The 19605-nt window shown below is 44.7% G+C and overlaps 1 protein-coding gene across 7 annotated transcripts in view; it reads left to right on the top strand.

Moving 5' to 3' along the window:
* Positions 1 to 19605, top strand: part of CFAP57 (cilia and flagella associated protein 57) — a 152295-nt gene that overhangs the window by 63088 nt on the left and 69602 nt on the right. For 6 of the 7 annotated variants that reach the window (XM_084635974.1, XM_084635972.1, XM_084635970.1 and 3 more), the window contains 5 exons: positions 2173 to 2385; positions 8922 to 9095; positions 10546 to 10707; positions 11216 to 11371; positions 19182 to 19275. In XM_084635974.1, coding sequence (XP_084492100.1) covers positions 2173 to 2385; positions 8922 to 9095; positions 10546 to 10707; positions 11216 to 11371; positions 19182 to 19275 — 799 coding nt within the window. The remainder of the gene's footprint in view (positions 1 to 2172; positions 2386 to 8921; positions 9096 to 10545; positions 10708 to 11215; positions 11372 to 19181; positions 19276 to 19605) is intronic. The other variant, XM_084635971.1, reaches the window with a different exon arrangement.

Raw genomic sequence — 19605 nt, 5'->3', positions numbered from 1 at the left:
GACTACTTAAGAACATAAGAATCGCCATACTGGGTCAGACCAAAGGTCCATCTAGCCCAGTATACTGTCTTCCGACAGTGGCCAATGCCAGGTGCCCCAGAGGGAATGAATAGAATAGGTAATCATCAAGTGATCTATCCTCTGTTGCCTATTCCCAGCTTCTGGCAAATGGAGGCTAGGGACACCATCCCTGCCCATCCTGGCTAATAGCCATTACTTCCTCCATCTAAAGCAGCAAGGTCTGGCCCTTGCGTCCATCAAGGTGCACTTGGCAGTAATCTTGGCCTTCCACCCACTGGTGAATGGCAGGTCAATGTTCTCTCACAAGATGGTGGTCTGGTTTCTCAAGGTACTGGAGAAACTCTATCCTCGGGGCCTCCTTCCATGTGACTTAAATCTGGGTCTGTCAAGGTTCATGCGCCGTCCCTTTGAACCCCTAGCATTGCGCCCTCTAATTCTCCTCTCTTGGAAAGTTGTATTCCTGGTGATGATCACCTCAGCCAGAAGGGTTTCTGAAATCAGGGCCCTTATGTCAGAACCACTGTACACAGTGTTCTTCAAGGACAAGATCCAGCTGCACCCCACCCAGCTTTCCTGCCAAAGATGGTTTCAAAATTCCATAGCAACCAGGCTATTTTCCTGACAGTCTTCTTCCCAAAGCCTCACATAAACTCTGAGGAGCAGCAGCTTCACTCATTGGACATTAGGCATGCCCGCACCTTCTGTATTAAAAGGACTAAACCCTTTCACAAATTCACATATCTCTTTGTAGCAGAAAAGATGAAATGGCATCAGTATCATCCCAGAGGATCTTGTCCTGGATAACCGCCTCTGGCCATCCTAACTGCTCACTCCACAAAAGCTAAGGTCTCTTCAGGGGCATTCCTTGCACAAGTCCCAATCCAGAACAACTGCAGGGCAGCAACTTGGTCATCGGTGCATACCTTTGCATCCCACTACACCATCATCCCACAGGCCGGAGACGACGCCAGGTTCAGAAGAGCAGTGTTAGAATCAGCATGTCCATGAACTCTGATTCCACCTCCTGAGGTACTACTTGTGAGTCACCTAATATGGAATGGACATGACCAAGCACTCGAAAAAAAAATGGTTACTGACCATAATTATTATTGTTTGAGATGTGTTGCTCATGTCCATTCCACGACCCACCCTCCTGCCCCTCTGTCAGAGTGGACCAACAAGAAGGAACTGAGAAGGTGCATAGCCGGTGACACCCCTTATACCACAACCTGAGCACGCTGCACCAGAGGGTGCTAAAGCCAGCCCAATGGATATCACTGAGAGAAACATCTCCAGCAACAGTGCCCACAGCACGCACACACCTAATGCGGCATGGACATGAGCAAGAACAACAGTTAAGTCAGTAACCCTTTTTTATATTATTTATTCTAATATTTCTGTAGTTCATTGCTGTAGTGCAAATATGTTCTGTATTATCTTCTGTAATATCTGCTGTAGTGCAAATATCTTGCTTCTCACTAGGTAGGAGCTCAGTCACTGGTAGCCAACTTGTATAATGAAAAGGAGTACTTGTGGCACCTTAGAGACTAACCAGTTTATTTGAGCATGAGCTCAATAGCTCACGAAAGCTCATGCTCAAATAAATTGGTTAGTCTCTAAGGTGCCACAAGTACTCCTTTTCTTTTTGCGAATACAGACTAACACGGCTGTTACTCTGAAACCTGTCAACTTGTATAATGTATCTGAATAGTCTCAGGTTGTTCTGAAGGGTAACAGTTGGTAATGGTAGTGGAGTAACAGGTGAAAGAACCTGGAGATATGTTACAGAACTCCCCTTATGCTCACTAATATGATTAGCATTTTAACATTTTCTATCAGAGTGATTAATTCTATAAGTAATTCTTATACATTTTCTAAAGCAAAAATCAAAAACAAAAGAAAAAAATAATAAAGCAAAAAAAACAAAGAAAAAAGGACAAATTTAATTGCAAAATATTTGGTTGTTTAAAAAGATCAAAAGCTATATTAGAAGCATGGCTGTGCCATATAAAACAGGGATTACTATAAACAGAACCATGTCTAGAAGGGGTTCACCAGATAAAATGGTCAGATTTAACAAGACAAGCTCCCTTCCAGGGCTCATAGAGTCACCAAGTGTGGGTCTGATTGGTGTGTTTCCACTCTTACCAGGTGCGCTCAGTCATATGGAGTGCAGATGACAATAAGTTGATTTCCTGTGGCACAGATGGTGCAGTGTATGAGTGGAGCTTGTTGACGGGTAAGAGGGAGTCAGAGTGTGTGCTCAAGTCCTGCAGCTACAGCGGTGTTGCCATCTCTCCTGATGCCAAAATCATCTTTGCTGTTGGATCTGACCAAACGCTCAAGGAAATTTCGGATTCTTCGGTGAGCCAGCTAACATACATACCTGTGACTTCGCTAGGTCCTGACAGGCAGCTTAAAGGATGGTTATTACCCAGGGAAAGCACCGGTGCTTTCCTCTCCCTACCTCCCATTTTCCAGTTTAAGCAATTAGGAAGGAACCTTGTCTTTGTATGCATCCACTGACACCTCCTACCACCTGAAATGTTATGTTGTTATTTATCTATGTTCTTATACTGTGCCCTTCACCATGATACCTGAGCATTTGTTGCTATTTCATTTCAATTTATGTTACTTCCAGCAATTTTTCAATGCATATGACAAATTAACTTTGAGCTACATTTATCAAAAGCTTTACTAAAATTCAAATATATCTCATCTATTGCAGTTTCCATTGTCCACAGCTTTTCTTTACAGAAGCAGTTAAATGTGTGTAACAAGTGTTTAAAATTTTCAAAAGCACCAAAGTCTCATCTTGAAAAGTTACTTAGACACTTTTGAAAATTGTACAAAGATCTATTTATAAACCCTATGTGACACTATGTCCCATATTCTTCCTAGATATATTGTGTGGCAAATTGCCAGCACTACTTTGATGGGTCTCGCGCTTTCTCTTCTTGGGGAGGGTTCGTTTCTCGCCCCTGAACTGGGGTATTAACTGCCCCACTAGTGTCCTAGAGGAGGGGAGTGGAGAGGGAGGGACCCAGGCCCGCCCTCTACTCTGGGTCCCAGCCCAGGGGCCCTAGGGATAGCAGTAAACCGCTTGAACTAGCGGTTTCTTCCCCTGGGCTACTTCCTTCTTCTGCCTTTCAGCTTGTGGGGCTTCCTGCCCTTCCTCTGCACAAACCAGGTGTCCCTTTACCTAGGGTCTTGGTCTTCTTAGCCCACCGCAGCACTTCTCCAAACTGCGCTCTACTCCAACACCAATCCACTCTGCTTCAACTCCTTCCCTTCTCTGATTGAAGCAGAGGGGTTTTATCAGGTGACTGACTAGTACGTTTCAGTGGCCCCGTGCCAGTCTTTCCAGTGGGCCCACTATGTCCATTGCTATCCTCAAAAGGGACTTCAATAATAGGCAAAGGTACTAATGGGGCCCACAAGTGAGGTTGGGGGCTATGCAACTGGCATTCAGGGCAGGAGGCACAATAGCGCTGGACCTCTGCATGTATTCCTGGCCAATAAAACCTTCTTAGGACTCTATCCAGTGTCTTGTCTACTCCTAGATGTCCCCCAAATAGATGACTGTGAGCTAACTCTAGAACTGCCCTTGTGTGTTTCCGTGGGACTAAGAGTTGCTCTACTTCTTCCCCTCGTATTTGCGCTATCCTGTACAACAGATCATGTTTGAGCACATAATATGGCCTTGGGCCTTTGGTCTTTCCTTCCACAGGTACGCCATTTACTTCCACTACCTCCTCCCTCACATTCGCATATAGCAGGTCATTGGCTTGGTCCTGCCCAAAATTCTCACGTGCGGTACCAATCTGACCTAGTTCCAGGGGGTCTGTTTCTACTCCGCCCCCTAGGTTGCTCCTACTTGGGCTAGGAACCGCCTCCAAGTCCTCACTGGCCTGAATTATCTCCTGGCCTCCTGAGCGGGTTCGCCTACCAACAAGGGAGGTTTTCTGGTTCTCTGCTAGAATCCTGGTCCCTAATCTTTTATCTATCCTCCTTTCCCATCTAGACTTTCAGGGTTTTCCGGGGGATGAGAATAACTCTGGGGCAAAGTCGGCAAACATTGGGGTGAGGCTATCTGTAGGTGCCTCCGTCTTAGCCTGGGGGTTGCTACCCTCCCCTGGCTCTATTTGGGGGAGTAAGCTCTCAAACCCGGGGAAGTCCCTACCAATTAAGACAGGGTAGGGGAGCCTGGGGACCACCCTTGCAGTCACCCTGGTAGTATTCCCCTGGATCTCAATCCATACCGAGATTGCGGGGTAGAAATTTCCGGTGCTATGAACGCACCTTACCCCTGTGGTTTTGGCCCAGGTTAGTTGGTCTTGCCCCACCAACTTCCCCGAGACCAGCGTGACAGCATTCCCGAAATCTACTAATGCTATGGTTTTGATTCCATTCATTTTTACTGATCCTGTATACCCATGCAAGGTCATTGCGACCCCTACCACGCCAATTAGGCCACGTTGATCCCCATGCCAGCTGTCTTTCCACAAGGGAGACCAACTCATCATAGGTGGAGGGGTCATTCTGGCCAACCCAAGCCCGGAGGCCTGGTGGTATCCCCCTCATACACCAGTCCAGTACCAGGAGCTCCATCATCTTCTCAGAGCTGAGGGCCTCAGGGCTCAGCCATTTCCGGGTCAGGTGGATCAGGTCAAACAATTGTGATTGGGGTGTCTTATCCTCTGTATACTGCCACGCATGGAACCTCTGGGCTCGCAATGCTGTTGTTACTCCATCTCTGGCCAGGATCTCTGCCTTCAGCTGTAGGTAATCTGCTGCAGTCTCCAGGGCCATATCATAGTAGACCTTCTGGGCCTCCCCACACAGGAACGGGGCAAGGATACCAGACCACTGATCTTGGGGCCAGGCCTCCCACAGGGCTGCTCTTTCAAAAGCCAGGAGGTATGCCTCCACATCATCCTCCCGTGTCATTTTCCGTAGGCAGTGGCTGTCCCATATGGTCCGGGTCCCATCATAGTTGCGGTTCAGCTCCATAAGGGCCTTCATCTGGTTCATCAGCTCTTGCAGCAGAGCTCGGTCCTGGGCAGCCTGACTCATCAATAGACTATTAGTCTCCTGCTGCATCCAAGTCGCCTCCTGTTGGGCAGTTGCTTGGACCAGAGTAGCCTCCTGCTGGGCTGCGGTGTTTTGTATTAGGGCCTTGACCACGTCATCCATTTTAGGGATGGGAGGGTTTTGGCTAATCCTGGTTTAAGTGTCCAGCTCAGAGATCCCACTTCTAATACCACGTGTGGCAAATTGCCAGCACTACTTTGATGGGTCTCACGCTTTCTCTTCTTGGGGCGGGTTCAGGGCACCATTTCTCACCCCTGAACTGGGGTATTAACTGCCCTACTAGTGTTCTAGAGGAGGGGAGTGGAGAGGGAGGGACCCAGGCTCACCCTCTACTCCAGGTCCCAGCCCAGGGGCCCTAGGGATAGTGGTAAACCACTTGAACTAGCGGTTCCTTCCCCTGGGCTACTTCCCTCTCCTGCCCTTCAGCTTGTGGGGCTTCCTGCCCTCTCTCTGCACAAACCAGGTGTCCCTTACCTAGGGTTTTGGTCTTCTTAGCCCACCCAGCACTTCTCCAAACTCTCCTCTGCTTCCCCCCAAACAGCTCTCTACTCCAACATCAATCCACTCTGCTTCAACTCTTCCAAACTGCTCTCTACTCCAACACCAATCCACTCTGCTTCAACTCCTTCCCTTCTCTGACTGGAACAGGGGGGTTTTATCAAGTGACTGGCTTCAGGTGCTCTAATTGACTTCAGGTGCTTTAATTAATCTATAGGGAATAAGGCTCCCTTCTAACACTCTCCTGCTGCCCTCCAGTCATGCTGTATCACAATTGTTATGATATGATTATGGCATAACTATGATGTATTTTATGCAAGATAGGTTATGTGGGATATCATTTGAAAGGTCATGATTTTCTGAATATGGCTGAATATGATTATCCTATTTGTATGCATGTATCATGTTGGTATCTGATGTTAGGAATATTGTCTATGCATCTATTACAAATGTGTTTACACCTGGGGAACGCCCAGTAGGCAGAATGCAATCAATCTAGATAGCTGGCTGGGAAGGGCCATTAGGGAGAACAATAGGTTTTAGAAGAAGCTAATCTCCTGCTGGGGAGCCTTCTTGAGGATGCTACAAACAGCCTCCAAATTATGGCTGCTGTGACCCTAGAGGGACATGTGACCAAGTCACCTGGTACTGAACTCCATCTTGGAATACCAGTGTTTTTTCCACTGAAAGGTGTGAGAACTAAGCCTGGAGACAAAGGGTTCCTGCCATATGCAAAAGCTATTTAAGGCAGGGGAGTGACATCATCGTGGTTCTTCACTGACTCCTTGCCCAAGGAGAATCCTGAAAACACCTGAGGAAGAAGGACTGAACTGGGGGAAGGGCTGAACCCAGGCTAGAGGGATTTCTAGCCTGTGAAAGGAATACCTGGGGTTTTAAGCTGCAAGCAAGTGCAGTTTGCCCTTTAAGAAGCTCTGCAACCGGCCTAAATCATCATTAGGGTCCTACCACATTCACAGTCCATTTTGATCAATTTCACGATCATAGGATTTTTTAAATTGCAAATTTCATTTTTTCAGTTATTTAAATCTGAAATTTCATGGTGTTGTAATTGTAGGGGTCCTGACCCAAAAAGGAGTTGTGGGGGGTCCCGAGGTTATTGACGGGGGGGTTACGGTACTGCTACCCTTATTTCTGCACTGCTGCTAGCAGCGGTGCTGCCTTCAGAGCTGGGCAGCTGGAAAGTGGTGGCTGCTGGCTGGGAGCCCAGCTCTGAAGGCAGAGCCGCCTCCAGCAGCAGCACAGAAGTAAGGGTGGCATGGTATGGTATTGCCACCCGTACTTCCGCACAGCTGCCTGCAGAGCTGGGCCCTCAGTCAGCAGCCGCCACTCTCTCTCCAGCCAAGCAGCTCTGAAGGCAGCAATGCAGAAATAAAGGTGGCATGATATGGTATTGTGACAGGTTGGATCACAGAAACTCCCTAGGTGTTAATACATACTCTGGGTTAATTAATAAGTAAAAAGTGATTTTATTAAGCACAACAAGTAGGATTTAAGTGGTTCCAAGTAATAACAGACAGAACAAAGTGAATTATCAAGCAAAATAAAATAAAATACACAAGTCCATGCTTAATACAGTAAGAAAACTAAATACAGATGAAACCTCACTTTCAGAGATGTTCCAATAAGCTTCTTTCACAGACTGAACGCCCTCCTAGACTGGGCACAACCCTTTCGCCTAGTACAGCCCTTGTTCCAGCTCAGGCGGTAGCGAGGGGATTTCTCATGACTGCAGCCCCCTTTTCTGTTCTACCCCCTTATATGTCTTTTGCACAAGACGGGAATCCTTTGTCCTTCTCTGGGTTCCCACCCCTCCTTCGAAATGGAAAAGCACCAGGTTAAAGATGAATTCCAGTTCAGGTGCCATGATCACATGTCACTGTAAGACTTCATTACCCACATGCCAGCACGCAGGTATACAGGAGGACTTACAAGTAAACAGAGCCATCTACAGTCAGTTGTCCTGGTTAATGGGAGCCATCAAGATTCCAATCCACCATTAATGGCCCACACTTTGCATAATTACAATAGACCCTCAGAGTTATATTTTCCACTTCTAGTTGCAGATAAAAGAATGGTACATACATACAAATAGGATGACCACACTCAGTAGATTATAAGCTTTATAATGATACCTTACAAGAGACCTTTTGCATGAAGCATATTCCAGTTACATTATATTCACACTTATTAGCATATTTTCATAAAATCATATAGAGTGCAACATCACAGGTATTACCACCCTTACTTCTGCGCTGTTGCCTGTAGAGCTGGGCCCTCAGTCAGCAGCTGCCACTCTCTGGCCGCCCAGCTCTGAAGGCAGCAGTGCAGAAGTAAGGGTGGCAATACCACAGCCCCCCTAAAATAACCTTGCGACCCCCCCCATAACTCTTTTGGGTCTGGACCCCCAATTTGAGAAACGCTGGTCTCCCCCATGAAATCTGTTTAATATAGGGTAAAAGCACACAAAAGACCAGATTTCACGGGGGAAGACCAGATTTCTCGGTCCGTGACACATTCTTCATGGCCTTGAATTCGGTAGGGCCCTAATCATCATTTAAGGTAAGAATTTGCTACTCATGTCCAATCTCTTTAGTATATTAAGCTTAGATTGCGTTTGTGTTTATTTGTTAAGTAATCTGCTTTGATCTGTTTGCTATCCCTTATAATCAATTAAAATCTATCTTTTGTAGTTAATAAACTTGTTTTTGTTTTGTCTAAAACCAGTGTGTGGAAATCATACTTGGGGCAGAAAACTGTTGCATATCTCTCTCCACACTGAGGGAGAGGGCAGATTTTATGAGCTTACGCTTTACACTTCTCTGTGCAGTGCAAGACAGTTTAATTTTGGTTTACCCTCCGGAGGGGTTGTGTGCCTGGGAAGCTGGTAAGTGCCCTATCTATATAGCCTTCCCATGCAGGGGCTGGTCAGAAAGCCTGTCTGCGTGTTATTACAGCTGGATGTGTCCCTACCTGTGTGCTCGTGAAAGTGTGAGACTGGGAGTGTGTCTGCAGCTTGTCACAGCATTACAGCATGAGTGGGAGCCAAGGCTGGTGGGTCGAGGGGCTCAGTGGTACCCCATTTCCAGGCAATACCCGGGGGGAACTCGTCACACCCTAATGCTAATTGTTGCTCATGGTTCGGTTCCTCTAGGCAGTTTTTTCTTACTATTTTTGTCATTATTTTCTGTAAGTGGAATGGAGTGTCAGCTGCTCTTACACTATGTTACTTAGGCAGTATTATAGAGCTTATTCTATGCTGGGTTTTTTTGTTTTTTGTTTTTTTTTAGATCCTGTGTGAAGTACCTACTTTTGATGTTACTTATACTGCAATAGTCGTGTCTCATTCTGGGCGCATGGTGTTCACAGGCACTTCAATGGGGACCATCCGATCTATGAAGTACCCACTGCCTGTGCACAAAGAGTTCAATGAGTATCAGGCCCACGCTGGCCCTGTTACCAAGGTAAGGAGTTTATTTTTTCTTTTCCAGCCAACAAAAATCTGAGTCATTTGGACTCCCCTGCTCTTTGTTTATCTGTTTTCTTCAACTCTATAGATCTGCTAGTGTTAAGGCTACATTTGTATGTGGAAAATGTGAGGAGAATTTGTATTAATTTTTATGAATGTTAAATCTCCTTGGTTTTGTTGGTTAAGGTATTGTTGGCTGAAAGGTAGATAAGGGTTAAATCCTGCAGCCCCTCACTAGAGAAACACATAAACCAGTTTGGACTAGAAACAGGATCAGAAGAAAGAACTTTGAAATATTGAACAAGGGACCTTTGGAAGGACTAAAAGGTAGCCCATGAACTGAGAGGGAAGATTCACTGACTGGGAAGATAAGACTGACTGGCAGGCACCAGGCAGCAGTTGCCTGGGGCATTCTCTCTGACCCAGCACAATGCTTTGGGTATACCTGGCCTAAGCAGAACCTAATTAAACTGGCATGTAAAGGCAAAGTTTAGATAAGACAAAATATGTGCAGGCTTTTGTTATTTCTAATCCACTTGTCTCTGCTTGCGATGCTCCTTTGACTAAATTAATCATACTCTATTTTGAACAAGCTGTTTTCTGGCATTGCTTTTACCAGTTTGGCAAGGGGGCCTCACCCTGTCCAAAGCTGGAGAAATTTCAGATTCTTTTTGTTTAAAAAAAAAAGCCAAATCCTTGCCCCTTTAAAATTCTCTGCAGAGGCTAGTTGTGTTAAGTATCTGTGACAGGGTGCTGGGCACAAACTCCCTGCCATGCCAGCCCCAATCAACGGGAATGGATTGGGGCTGGCTGAATAGCCCTGCCTGCCTGGCAACTAGGAACAGCTGCCAGCTTAATTAGCTAGGGGTATAAAGGCTGGGAGGAAGGAAGCCAGAGGGGGAAAGAGAAAGGTAAGAAGGACTGGTGGTTCTGGGCTGTTGCTGGTAAAGTCTGGCTGTAAAACCCTGTACAGAGATAGTAAGCTGGTGGTGGGAAAGAACTATAAATAAAATACATGGGTGATTGCATTGACCTGAGGTGTCCCTGTTTGGTTTTGTGAGGACAGAAGAGGCAGAAGTAAGAGGGGCCCAGCTGTGCCTTGCTACAGTATCAATGTCAGAAAAGTGGGCCCTTGACCTAGGATCTTGTCTGTACTAGATTTGTAATTTTTTTCCTGCCATTCTAGTAATATTTGTGCAGTTCCACTGCTGACAAAAGTGCTAGTATAGACAGGGCCCAGGGGCTGCTAGTGTTCTAGCTACCCTGTCGTCTAGACTTGGTGGTTAAATAGCTGGGCTACATTTGCATTCTCACCACAACTTCACTGATAGTAATAATGATAGGAACTCTTAGGGGGGGGAAATCTAGTGTAGATATAACCTATATCTCTCCCCTATCCTATATCTTTTCTACTCTTTTTATTCTGCTGTCTCTTCCCTCCTTAGATGTCCATAACATGTGATGACCAATTTCTGCTGACCGTCTCCGAGGATGGCTGCCTGCTTATCTGGAAAGTGTATGATAAGGAAGGGCGGGGTCTGAAACGGGAGAAGGAAGTGGGATATGCTGATGAGGTGCTGATCACAAAAACAGATATGGAAGAGAAGGTATGAACAAGTTAAGAATACAGATCCTACACTCTCTCCTCAGACTCCCAGTCTAGACATTATGACCTACATTTACAGAATGTTGTGACCAGCTCCGTCTCCACTACACAATAGCTGAGTGGACTGACCACAGTATAATTCAGAAGGAGAGGCTACACCCAAACAGCTGGTGCTACCAATATTGATGTGCAAAGAGTAGTAGCAGCTCCCATTTCAGTGAGAGTGAAGAGTAGGGGCCCTATGCCTTGGTCAACTGATTATAGACTCTGAGAACAGTTTGAGTGGAGAGGGCAGAAGCAGGATTTCTATTTACCCTCTTATAAGGCCAAGGTTCAAAATTAAGATTTTTTCCGTTTCAGTGGTACATTCACCTCCAAATGGGCAAAATATTTGAAAATGTTCTGGAAACTCTCAGTGCCATGGTGCTATCTGCAGCAGTAGTACCCTCAAGGAATTGTAGTTACTAGTAAATAACCTCTTATCAATCTTATTGTCTTTTTCATGGCAGACTCAAGTCATGCTAGAACTGAAGACTCGTGTGGAGGAACTGAAGATGGAAAACGAGTACCAGTTACGACTCAAGGACATGAACTATAATGAGAAGATGAAGGAATTAACAGAAAAATTTATCCAGGAGATGGAATCCCTTAAAACCAAAAATCAGGTATTGTTCACTGTGTAGCAGGAAATAGCAAGATATCTACTCTTATTGCTAGTGTTATAATGACAACTTGCATTATACAGCCATGGATTCCATTTGAAGTGCCTACAAAATCTGTTAGGAAAATCAAATTCCTCCTCCTATAGTCCCAGCTGCCAACTAGACATTGAGCCGTTGATCACTACGCATTGAGCCTGACTATCTAGCCAGCTTTCTATCCACTTTGTAGTCCATTCATCGAATCCATACTTCTTTAATTTGCTGGCAAGAATACTGTAGGAGACCATATCAAAAGCTTTGCTAAAGTCAAGGTATATCACGTCCACTGCTTTTCCCCCTATCCACAGAGCCAGTTATCTCATCATAGAAAGCAATCAGGTTGGTCAGACATGACTTGCCCTTGGTGAATCCATGTTGACTGTTCCTGATCAACTTCCTCTCCTCCAAGTGCTTCAAAATGGATTCCTTGAGGACCTGCTCCATGATTTTGCTGGGGACTGAAGTGAGGTTGACCGGTCTGTAGTTCCCCAGATTCTCCTTCTTCCCTTTTAAAAAGATGGGCACTATATTTACCTTTTTCCAATGATCCGGGACCTCCTCTGATCACCATGAGTTTTCAAAGATAATGGCCAATGGCTTTGCAATCGCATCAGCCAACTTCCTCAGCACCCTCAGATGCACTGCATCTGCCCCCATGTACTTGTGCATGTCCAGCTTTTCTAAATAGTCCTTGATCTGCTCTTTCACCACTGTGGGCTGCTCACCTCCTCCCTATACTATGCTGCCCAATGCAGCAGTCTGGGAGCTGACCTTGTTCGTAAAAAAGAATGAGAAGTACTTGTGGCACCTTAGAGACTAACAAATTTATTTGAGCATATGCTTTCGTTGTCTGTGAAGACCAAGGCAAAAAAGTATGGAGTACTTCAGCTTTATCCACATCTGTAACTAGGTTGCCTCCCCCATTCAGTAAGGGTCCCATGCTTTCCCTGACCACCTTGTTGCTAACAAACCTGTAGAAACCATTCTTGTTACTCTTCACATCCCTTGCTAGCTGCAACTCCAGTTGTGCTTTGGGCTTCCTGATTACACCCCTACATGCTCGAGCAATATTTTTATACTCCTCCCTGGTCATCTGTCCGAGTTTCCACTTCTTGTAAGCTTCCTTTTTGTGTTTAAGCTCACCAAAGATTTCTCTGTTAAGCCAAGCTGGTCACCTGCCATATTTGCTATTCTTTCTGCACATTGGGATAGTTTGTTCCTGTACCCTCAGTAAGGCTTCTTTAAAATACAGCCAGCTCTCCTGGATACCTTTCCCCATTCATATTAGCCTCCCAGGGGATCCTGCCCATCAGTTCCTTGAGGGATTCAAAGTCTGCTTTTCTGAAGTCCAGGGTCCATATTCTGCTGCTCTCCTTTCTTCCTTTTGTCAGGATCCTGAACTCTAACATCTCATGACCACCGTTGCCCAGATTGCCACCCACTTCTACTTCTCCTACCAATTTTTCCCTATTTGAGCAGCAGGTCAAGAGGAGCATGGATCCTAGTTGGTTCCTCCAGGACTTGCACCAGGAAGTTGTCCATAACACTCCAAAAACTGCTCTACAGTATTCCTCTTACAGCATATGTCAGGGTGATTGAAGTCCCGCATGAGAACCAGGGCCTCTGATCTGGAAACTTCTATTAGTTGCATGAAGAAAGTCTCATCTTCCTGGTCTGGTGGTCTATAGCAGAGGCCCACCACAACATTACCCTTGTTGCTCTCACCTCTAAACTTAATCCAAAGACTCTCAACAGGCTTTTCTCCAGTTTCATATTGGAGCGCTGAACAATCATACTGCTCTCTTACTTACAGTGCAACTCCTCCACCTTTTCTCCCCCACATGTCCTTCCTGAACAGTTTCTATCCATCCATGACAGTGCTCCAGTCATGTGAATTACCCCACTGTTATTCCAATCACATCATAGTTCCTTGACTGTGCCAGAACTTCCAATTCTTCCTGCTTATTTCCCAGGCTTCTTGCATTCATGAACAGGCACCTAAGATAACTAGCCGATTGCCCTGCTTTCTCAGTATGAATCAGGAGGCCTACCCTGTTGCACCTTCCTCTTTGTATTTCCTCCCAGTATCCCACTTCCCCACTGACCTCAGGGCTTAGGTCTCCATCCCCTGGCGAACCTAGTTTAAAGCCCTCCTCACTAGGTTAGCAAGCCTGCCTATGAAGATGCTCTTCCCTCTCTTCACTAGATGGATTCCATCTCTTCCTAGTGGTCCTTCTTCCTGGAACAACATCCCATGGTCGAAGAATCCAAAGCCCTCTCTGACACCACCAGCGTAACCACGCATTTACCTCCACAATTCAGTGGTCCCTACCTGGGCCTTTTCCTTCAACAGGGAGGATGGACAAGAACACAATATGCACCTCAAACTCCTTCATCCTTCTTCCCAGAGCCACATAGTATGCAGTGACCCTGCTCAAGGTCATTCTTGGCATTATTATTGGTGCCTATGTGGAGAAGTAGGAAGGGGTTGCAGTCCGAGGGCTTGATCCACAGCAGAGGTGTTGCTGATACCGTGGTCAGAAGACCTGATGTATGTGAACACCCTGACCCTTGTGATTCCCAGAGAACTCTGCTAACTCAGATAGGACTTGCCCAAGCTAATCCTCATAGCTCCAGTGTGGCCCAGGCAATTCTGGCTCACAGATCTGCTGAACCTGTCTGTATCTCAACCCAGAACCTTACTTCTGTACCCAGATTTGCTGTCTCAGAACCAAAGACAAAGCCTACACCTGAATTTGGCATCCCTGCATCTTACAGCAAGGTGAGTGGATGTCAATGACAGAACAGGCATACTCTTGTCAAGTTAGTGAAGTTCTAATAAATAGCAGAAAGAATCAATAAGACAAACCTACATGGCAAAATGGAAGATATTTTCTCAGATGCTACCAGAAATCAGTGGCACCTCATCACTTTTCAATTCCTCAAATATTTGACTACTTATTAAATGGAAATACAAGAACCTATCACTCAGTTCTGTCAAGGTGCACCTGGTAATTATCTCTGTTATCATACACTGGTGCAGGGGCATTCAATTTTTTTCTCATCCATTGGTAATTAGGTTCCTGAAAAGCCTAGTTAAGGTATTCTCCTCACTCAAGGAAACTCTCCCTATTGGAGGACTCAAGCCTGGTACTTTCAGCCCTCGTGAGGCCAGTGTTTAAAGCCATGGCCTTTTCTTCCCTGCTTCACCTTTCCAGGAAAGTGGCATTTCTGCTTACTATAACTTCTGCTAGAAGAGTTGGGGAAATTCAGATATTGACTGCTGATCTGACTTTTACAATAGTTCGCTTAGACAGTGTATCCATGAAGACCCACCATAAATTTCTCCCTGAGGTAGTGACAGAATTTCACCTACATCAACAAATACATCTCTCATTCATTCTTCCCAAAACCTCAGAGCTGAGGCAGCATTGCACATTCTGACATCAGGAGAGTCCTGGCCTACCACCTGAACAGGGTGAAACTAGGGCTGTCAATTAATCAGTTAATCATGTGAGTTAACTCAAAACAATTAATCTTGATCGATCACCGTTTTAATCGCGCTATTAAACAATAGAATTCCAATTGAAATTTATTAAATATTTTGGATATTTTCTACTTTTTCATATATTGTATTCTGTGTTGTAATTGAAATCAAAGTGTATATTTTATTACAAATATTTGCACTGTAAAAATAATAAACAAAAGAAATACTTTTTTCAATTCACCTCATAGGTACTATAGTTCAGTCTCTTTATTGTGACAAACGTTTGTTTGTTTGTTCTTTTTGAGTGCAGTTACGTAACAACGTAAAACTTCAGCGCCTACAGTCCACTCAGTCCTACTTGTTTGTCTTAGCGATTGGCTGAAAGAGAAGTTTGTTTTACATTTACAGGCGGTAATGCTGCCCTCTTATTATTTACAGTGTCACCAGAAAGTGAGAACAGGCATTTGCATGGCACTTTTGTAGCTAGCATTGCAAGATATTTATGTGCCAGGTATGCTAAACATTTGCATGCCCCTTCATGCTTCGGCCACCGTTCCGGAGGATATGCTTCCATGCTGATGACGCTCATTTTTTTAAAAAAAAAAAAAAAAAAAAAGTGTTAATTAAATTTGTGACTGAACTCTTTAGGGGAGAATTCTATGTCCCCCTGCTCTGTTTTACCCACATTCTGCCATATTTCATGTTATAGCAATCTCGGATGATGACCCAGCACGTGTTGTTCACTTTAAGAACACTTTCACTGCAGATTTCACAAAATGCAAAGAAGGTACCAATGTGAGATTTCTAAAGCTAGCTACAGCACTCGACCCAATGTTTAAGAAGCTGAAGTGCCTTCCAAAATCTGAGAGGGACAAGGTGTGGAGCATACTCTCAGAAGTCTTAAAAGAGCAACACTCCGATAGGGAAACTACAGAATCCGAACCACCAAAAAAGAAAATCAACCTTCTTTTGGTGGCATCTGACTCAGCTGATGAAAATGAACATGCCTCGGACCACACTGCTTTGAATTGTTATCAAGCAGAACCCATCACCAGCTTGGAGGCATGTCCTCTGGAATGGTGGTTGAAGCCTGAAGCACTAAAGATTTTTATGTCCCATCTGGCACTAAATATCTTGCAACGCTGGCTACAACACTGCCTTGCAAACACCTGTTCTCACTTTCAGGTGACATTGTAAACAAAAAGCAAGCAGCATTATCTCCTGCAAATGTAAACAAACTTGTTGAGCCAAACAAGTTTTAGGACTGAGTGGACTTGTAGGCTCTAAAATTTTACATTGTTTTATTTTTGAATGCAGTTTTTTGGTACATAATTCTACATTTGTAAGTTGCACTTTCATGGTAAAGAGATTCCACTACAGTACTTGTATTAGGTGAATTGGAAAATATTAATATTTTTACAGTGCAAATACTTCTAATCAAAAATAAATATAAAGTGAGCAATTTGCACTTGCATTGTGTGTTGTATTTGAAATCAGTATATTTGAAAATCTAGAAAACATCCAAAAATATTTAAATAAATTGGTATTCTATTGTTTAGCAGTGTGATTAATCATGATTGGTGTATTTTTTTTTTTTAAGTCACTTGACAGCCCTAGCCGAAACCCTTTAGAAAATCTATCAAGACCACTTGTCTATGTAGCAGGTCAAAAGGCTCTGCAATTTCATCTCTGAGATTGCAAAACTGGATTTCTGATTGTGTCAGAACATGATATGACATAGCCAAGGTAGAACCACTATCCACACTCATTACCCATTCTACTGGAGCGCAAGACTCTTCAGCAGCTCACTGCAAAAATCTACCAGTGTTAGATATCTGTAAAGCAGCTGGGTAGGCATCAGTACACATGATCACAAGGCACTATGCTCTAACTGAGGCTTCCAGATGCTGCATTTGGTAAAGACAGGTTTCAGAGTAGCAGCCGTGTTAGTCTGTATTCGCAAAAAGAAAAGGAGTACTTGTGGCACCTGAGAGACTAACCAATTTATTTGAGCATAAGCTTTCATGAGCTACAGCTCACTTCATCGGATGCATTCCAATGAAGTGAGCTGTAGCTCACAAAAGCTTATGCTCAAATAAATTTTAGTCTCTAAGGTGCCACAAGTACTCCTTTTCTTTTTAGTAAAGAAGCTCTTCACTCATTGTTTAACTCCTCCAAGCTCCTATCTCATTAATGCAACTATTGCCTAGGAGTCGCCATCAGTGGAATGTGCATATAGATAAAGGAGAATGGGAAGTTAACTACCATATACACTACAGTTACTGGCATTCTTCAGGACATGTACATATACGCATTTCACAATCCACCCTTCCATCCCCTCTACATCAGCTTCCTCTTTGGGGATTCTGCAGTAAGAAGGAATCAAGTAGTGGCCAACACATTCGTGAATGCTTCATCCTTATGCCCTCGCTGAAGAGCATGAGGACTGGGAGGAGGACACATACACATTATATGGATACAGCTGGCCAGAAAAGTCTCTGATCTTGAGCTCTTGAGGTGCATGCACATCATCTGTGGAATGGGCATATGGACAACACCTCTCAAGAACTCCTCTTAAGATGTAGGGTAAATAACCTCCCAATGATTTTATTTCAATCCGTAGCACCCCTTTGGAATGTTGTAGCATAAGGGTACATCTACACTGCAATTAGACACTCATGGCTGGCCTATGCCAGCTGACTAAGGCTCACAGGGCTCAGTCTGCAATGCTACTTAATTGCAGTGTAGGCTCAGGCTGCAGCCTGAGCATTGAAGCTCTCCCATCTCACAAGGCCCTAGAGCTCAGACTCCAGCCCAAGCCCAGAAGTCTACACTAAACAGCCCTTCTGCCTTACCCTGCAAGCCCGAGTCAGTTGGCACGGGCCAGGTGCAAGTTTTTAATTGCAGTGTAGACATATCCTAAGTGGGCATTCCTAGAGCTGTAAGGATATCTCAACTATATAGAATTCATGGGCCAACTGTACTCTGTTCATCTTATTCTGCCCCAAATGCCAGGATCTTAGAGCTTAAAGGTTTCTGCAGACAAGATGTTAAAATCCTGCACCAGTTGGCATGCTGGGCATCTGAGGAAACGATTTACAAAGAAGGAGATGAGGTCCCTAGTGGCATTATGGAGAGACAGTGTATAAGCCTCACCTGAGTAAGACTTGCAAAGTAGGTTTCCTGTTACTCACAAGCTTTTCTAACTTTTCAGTAGATAGAGATCTATGTAGCTCTATGCCAGTGGTTCTCAACCTGCGGGCCAATCAGCACAGAGCTGTGGCCCATGTGACATCCTCAGGGCCATGCAGGTAGTATTGGAGGTGGCCCACATGACCCATTGTGGGCCACGCATGCGGCCCACAATGGTAAATAGGTTGAGAACCACTGCTTTATGCTAGGTTTCAGAGTAGCAGCCGTGTTAGTCTGTATTCGCAAAAAGAAAAGGAGGACTTGTGGCACCTTAGAGACTAACCAATTTATTAGAGCATAAGCTTTCGTGAGCTACAGCTCACTTCCTCAGATGCATATCGTGGAAACTGCAGCAGGCTTTATATATACACAGAGAATATGAAACAATACCTATTCCCACCCCACTGTCCTGCTGGTAATAGCTTATCTAAAGTGATTTCCAGCACAAATCCAGGTTTTCTCACCCTCCACCCCCCCACACAAATTCACTCTCCTGCTGGTGATAGCCCATCCAAAGTGACAACTCTTTACACAATGTGCATGACATGTGTAAAGAGTTGTCACTTTGGATGGGCTATCACCAGCAGGAGAGTGAATTTGTGTGGGGGGGTGGAGGGTGAGAAAACCTGGATTTGTGCTGGAAATCACTTTAGATAAGCTATTACCAGCAGGACAGTGGGGTGGGAATAGGTATTGTTTCATATTCTCTGTGTATATATAAAGCCTGCTGCAGTTTCCACGATATGCATCTGAGGAAGTGAGCTGTAGCTCACGAAAGCTTATGCTCTAATAAATTGGTTAGTCTCTAAGGTGCCACAAGTCCTCCTTTTCTTTTTGCTTTATGCTATACTCTAAGAACTCCATTTACTACTCTGTAACTTGGTTTTCCTTTGCTTTTTAGTCTGTCCCTTCTGGATTCATTTGCCCTGAAGGCTTTGTTATCTTAGTGACCCCTGCAGTCTCACTCTGAAAAGGGCAGAGCTACACAGTCCACTCTTTCTTTGATTTATTCCCCCCCCAGGCAGGCATTTGAGGGATCTGGAGGTTGGTTTGCTGTTTTCAGATGAAAACTTCATCTGTTTATATTTTTTCCAGGTGTTAAAGGCAGAGAAAGAAAAGCAGGAACTGCAGTACCAGGAGCAGCTGTCTGAGCTGATGGAAAAACAGTCCAGGGAGGTGCAGGACCTAGGTTAGGACACATAGAAATATGTACAGCCAGAATGGGAGGAACTGAATTGAACTCATGGCAAATGATGAAGTGGAGAGGGAAAGTCCGTTTAAAAAATGTGCGGCACATGAGCGAAATGGTGCAAAACCTTAAGGAACGCCGGGTATCGCTGTTATTATCTAGAATTATTTTAATTGAGTTGTATTGTGGTAACACCCAAAATGTGATCTCAATTTGAAAAAAAACAAAGAGTAAGAAGGGACAGGTATGAACCAGAGAGGTGGGGCAATAAGGAATGACAGGCAGGTAAAGAAGGTTGGGGGGAATCATCTAGGTAGCACCTGGGGAGAC

Source organism: Lepidochelys olivacea (assembly GCF_965140295.1).
Source record: "Lepidochelys olivacea isolate rLepOli2 genome assembly, chromosome: 8".
Classification (NCBI taxonomy): Eukaryota; Metazoa; Chordata; order Testudines; family Cheloniidae; genus Lepidochelys; species Lepidochelys olivacea.
The sequence above is the reverse complement of the archived record's forward strand: the minus strand, read 5'-3'. Positions and strand labels throughout refer to the sequence as shown.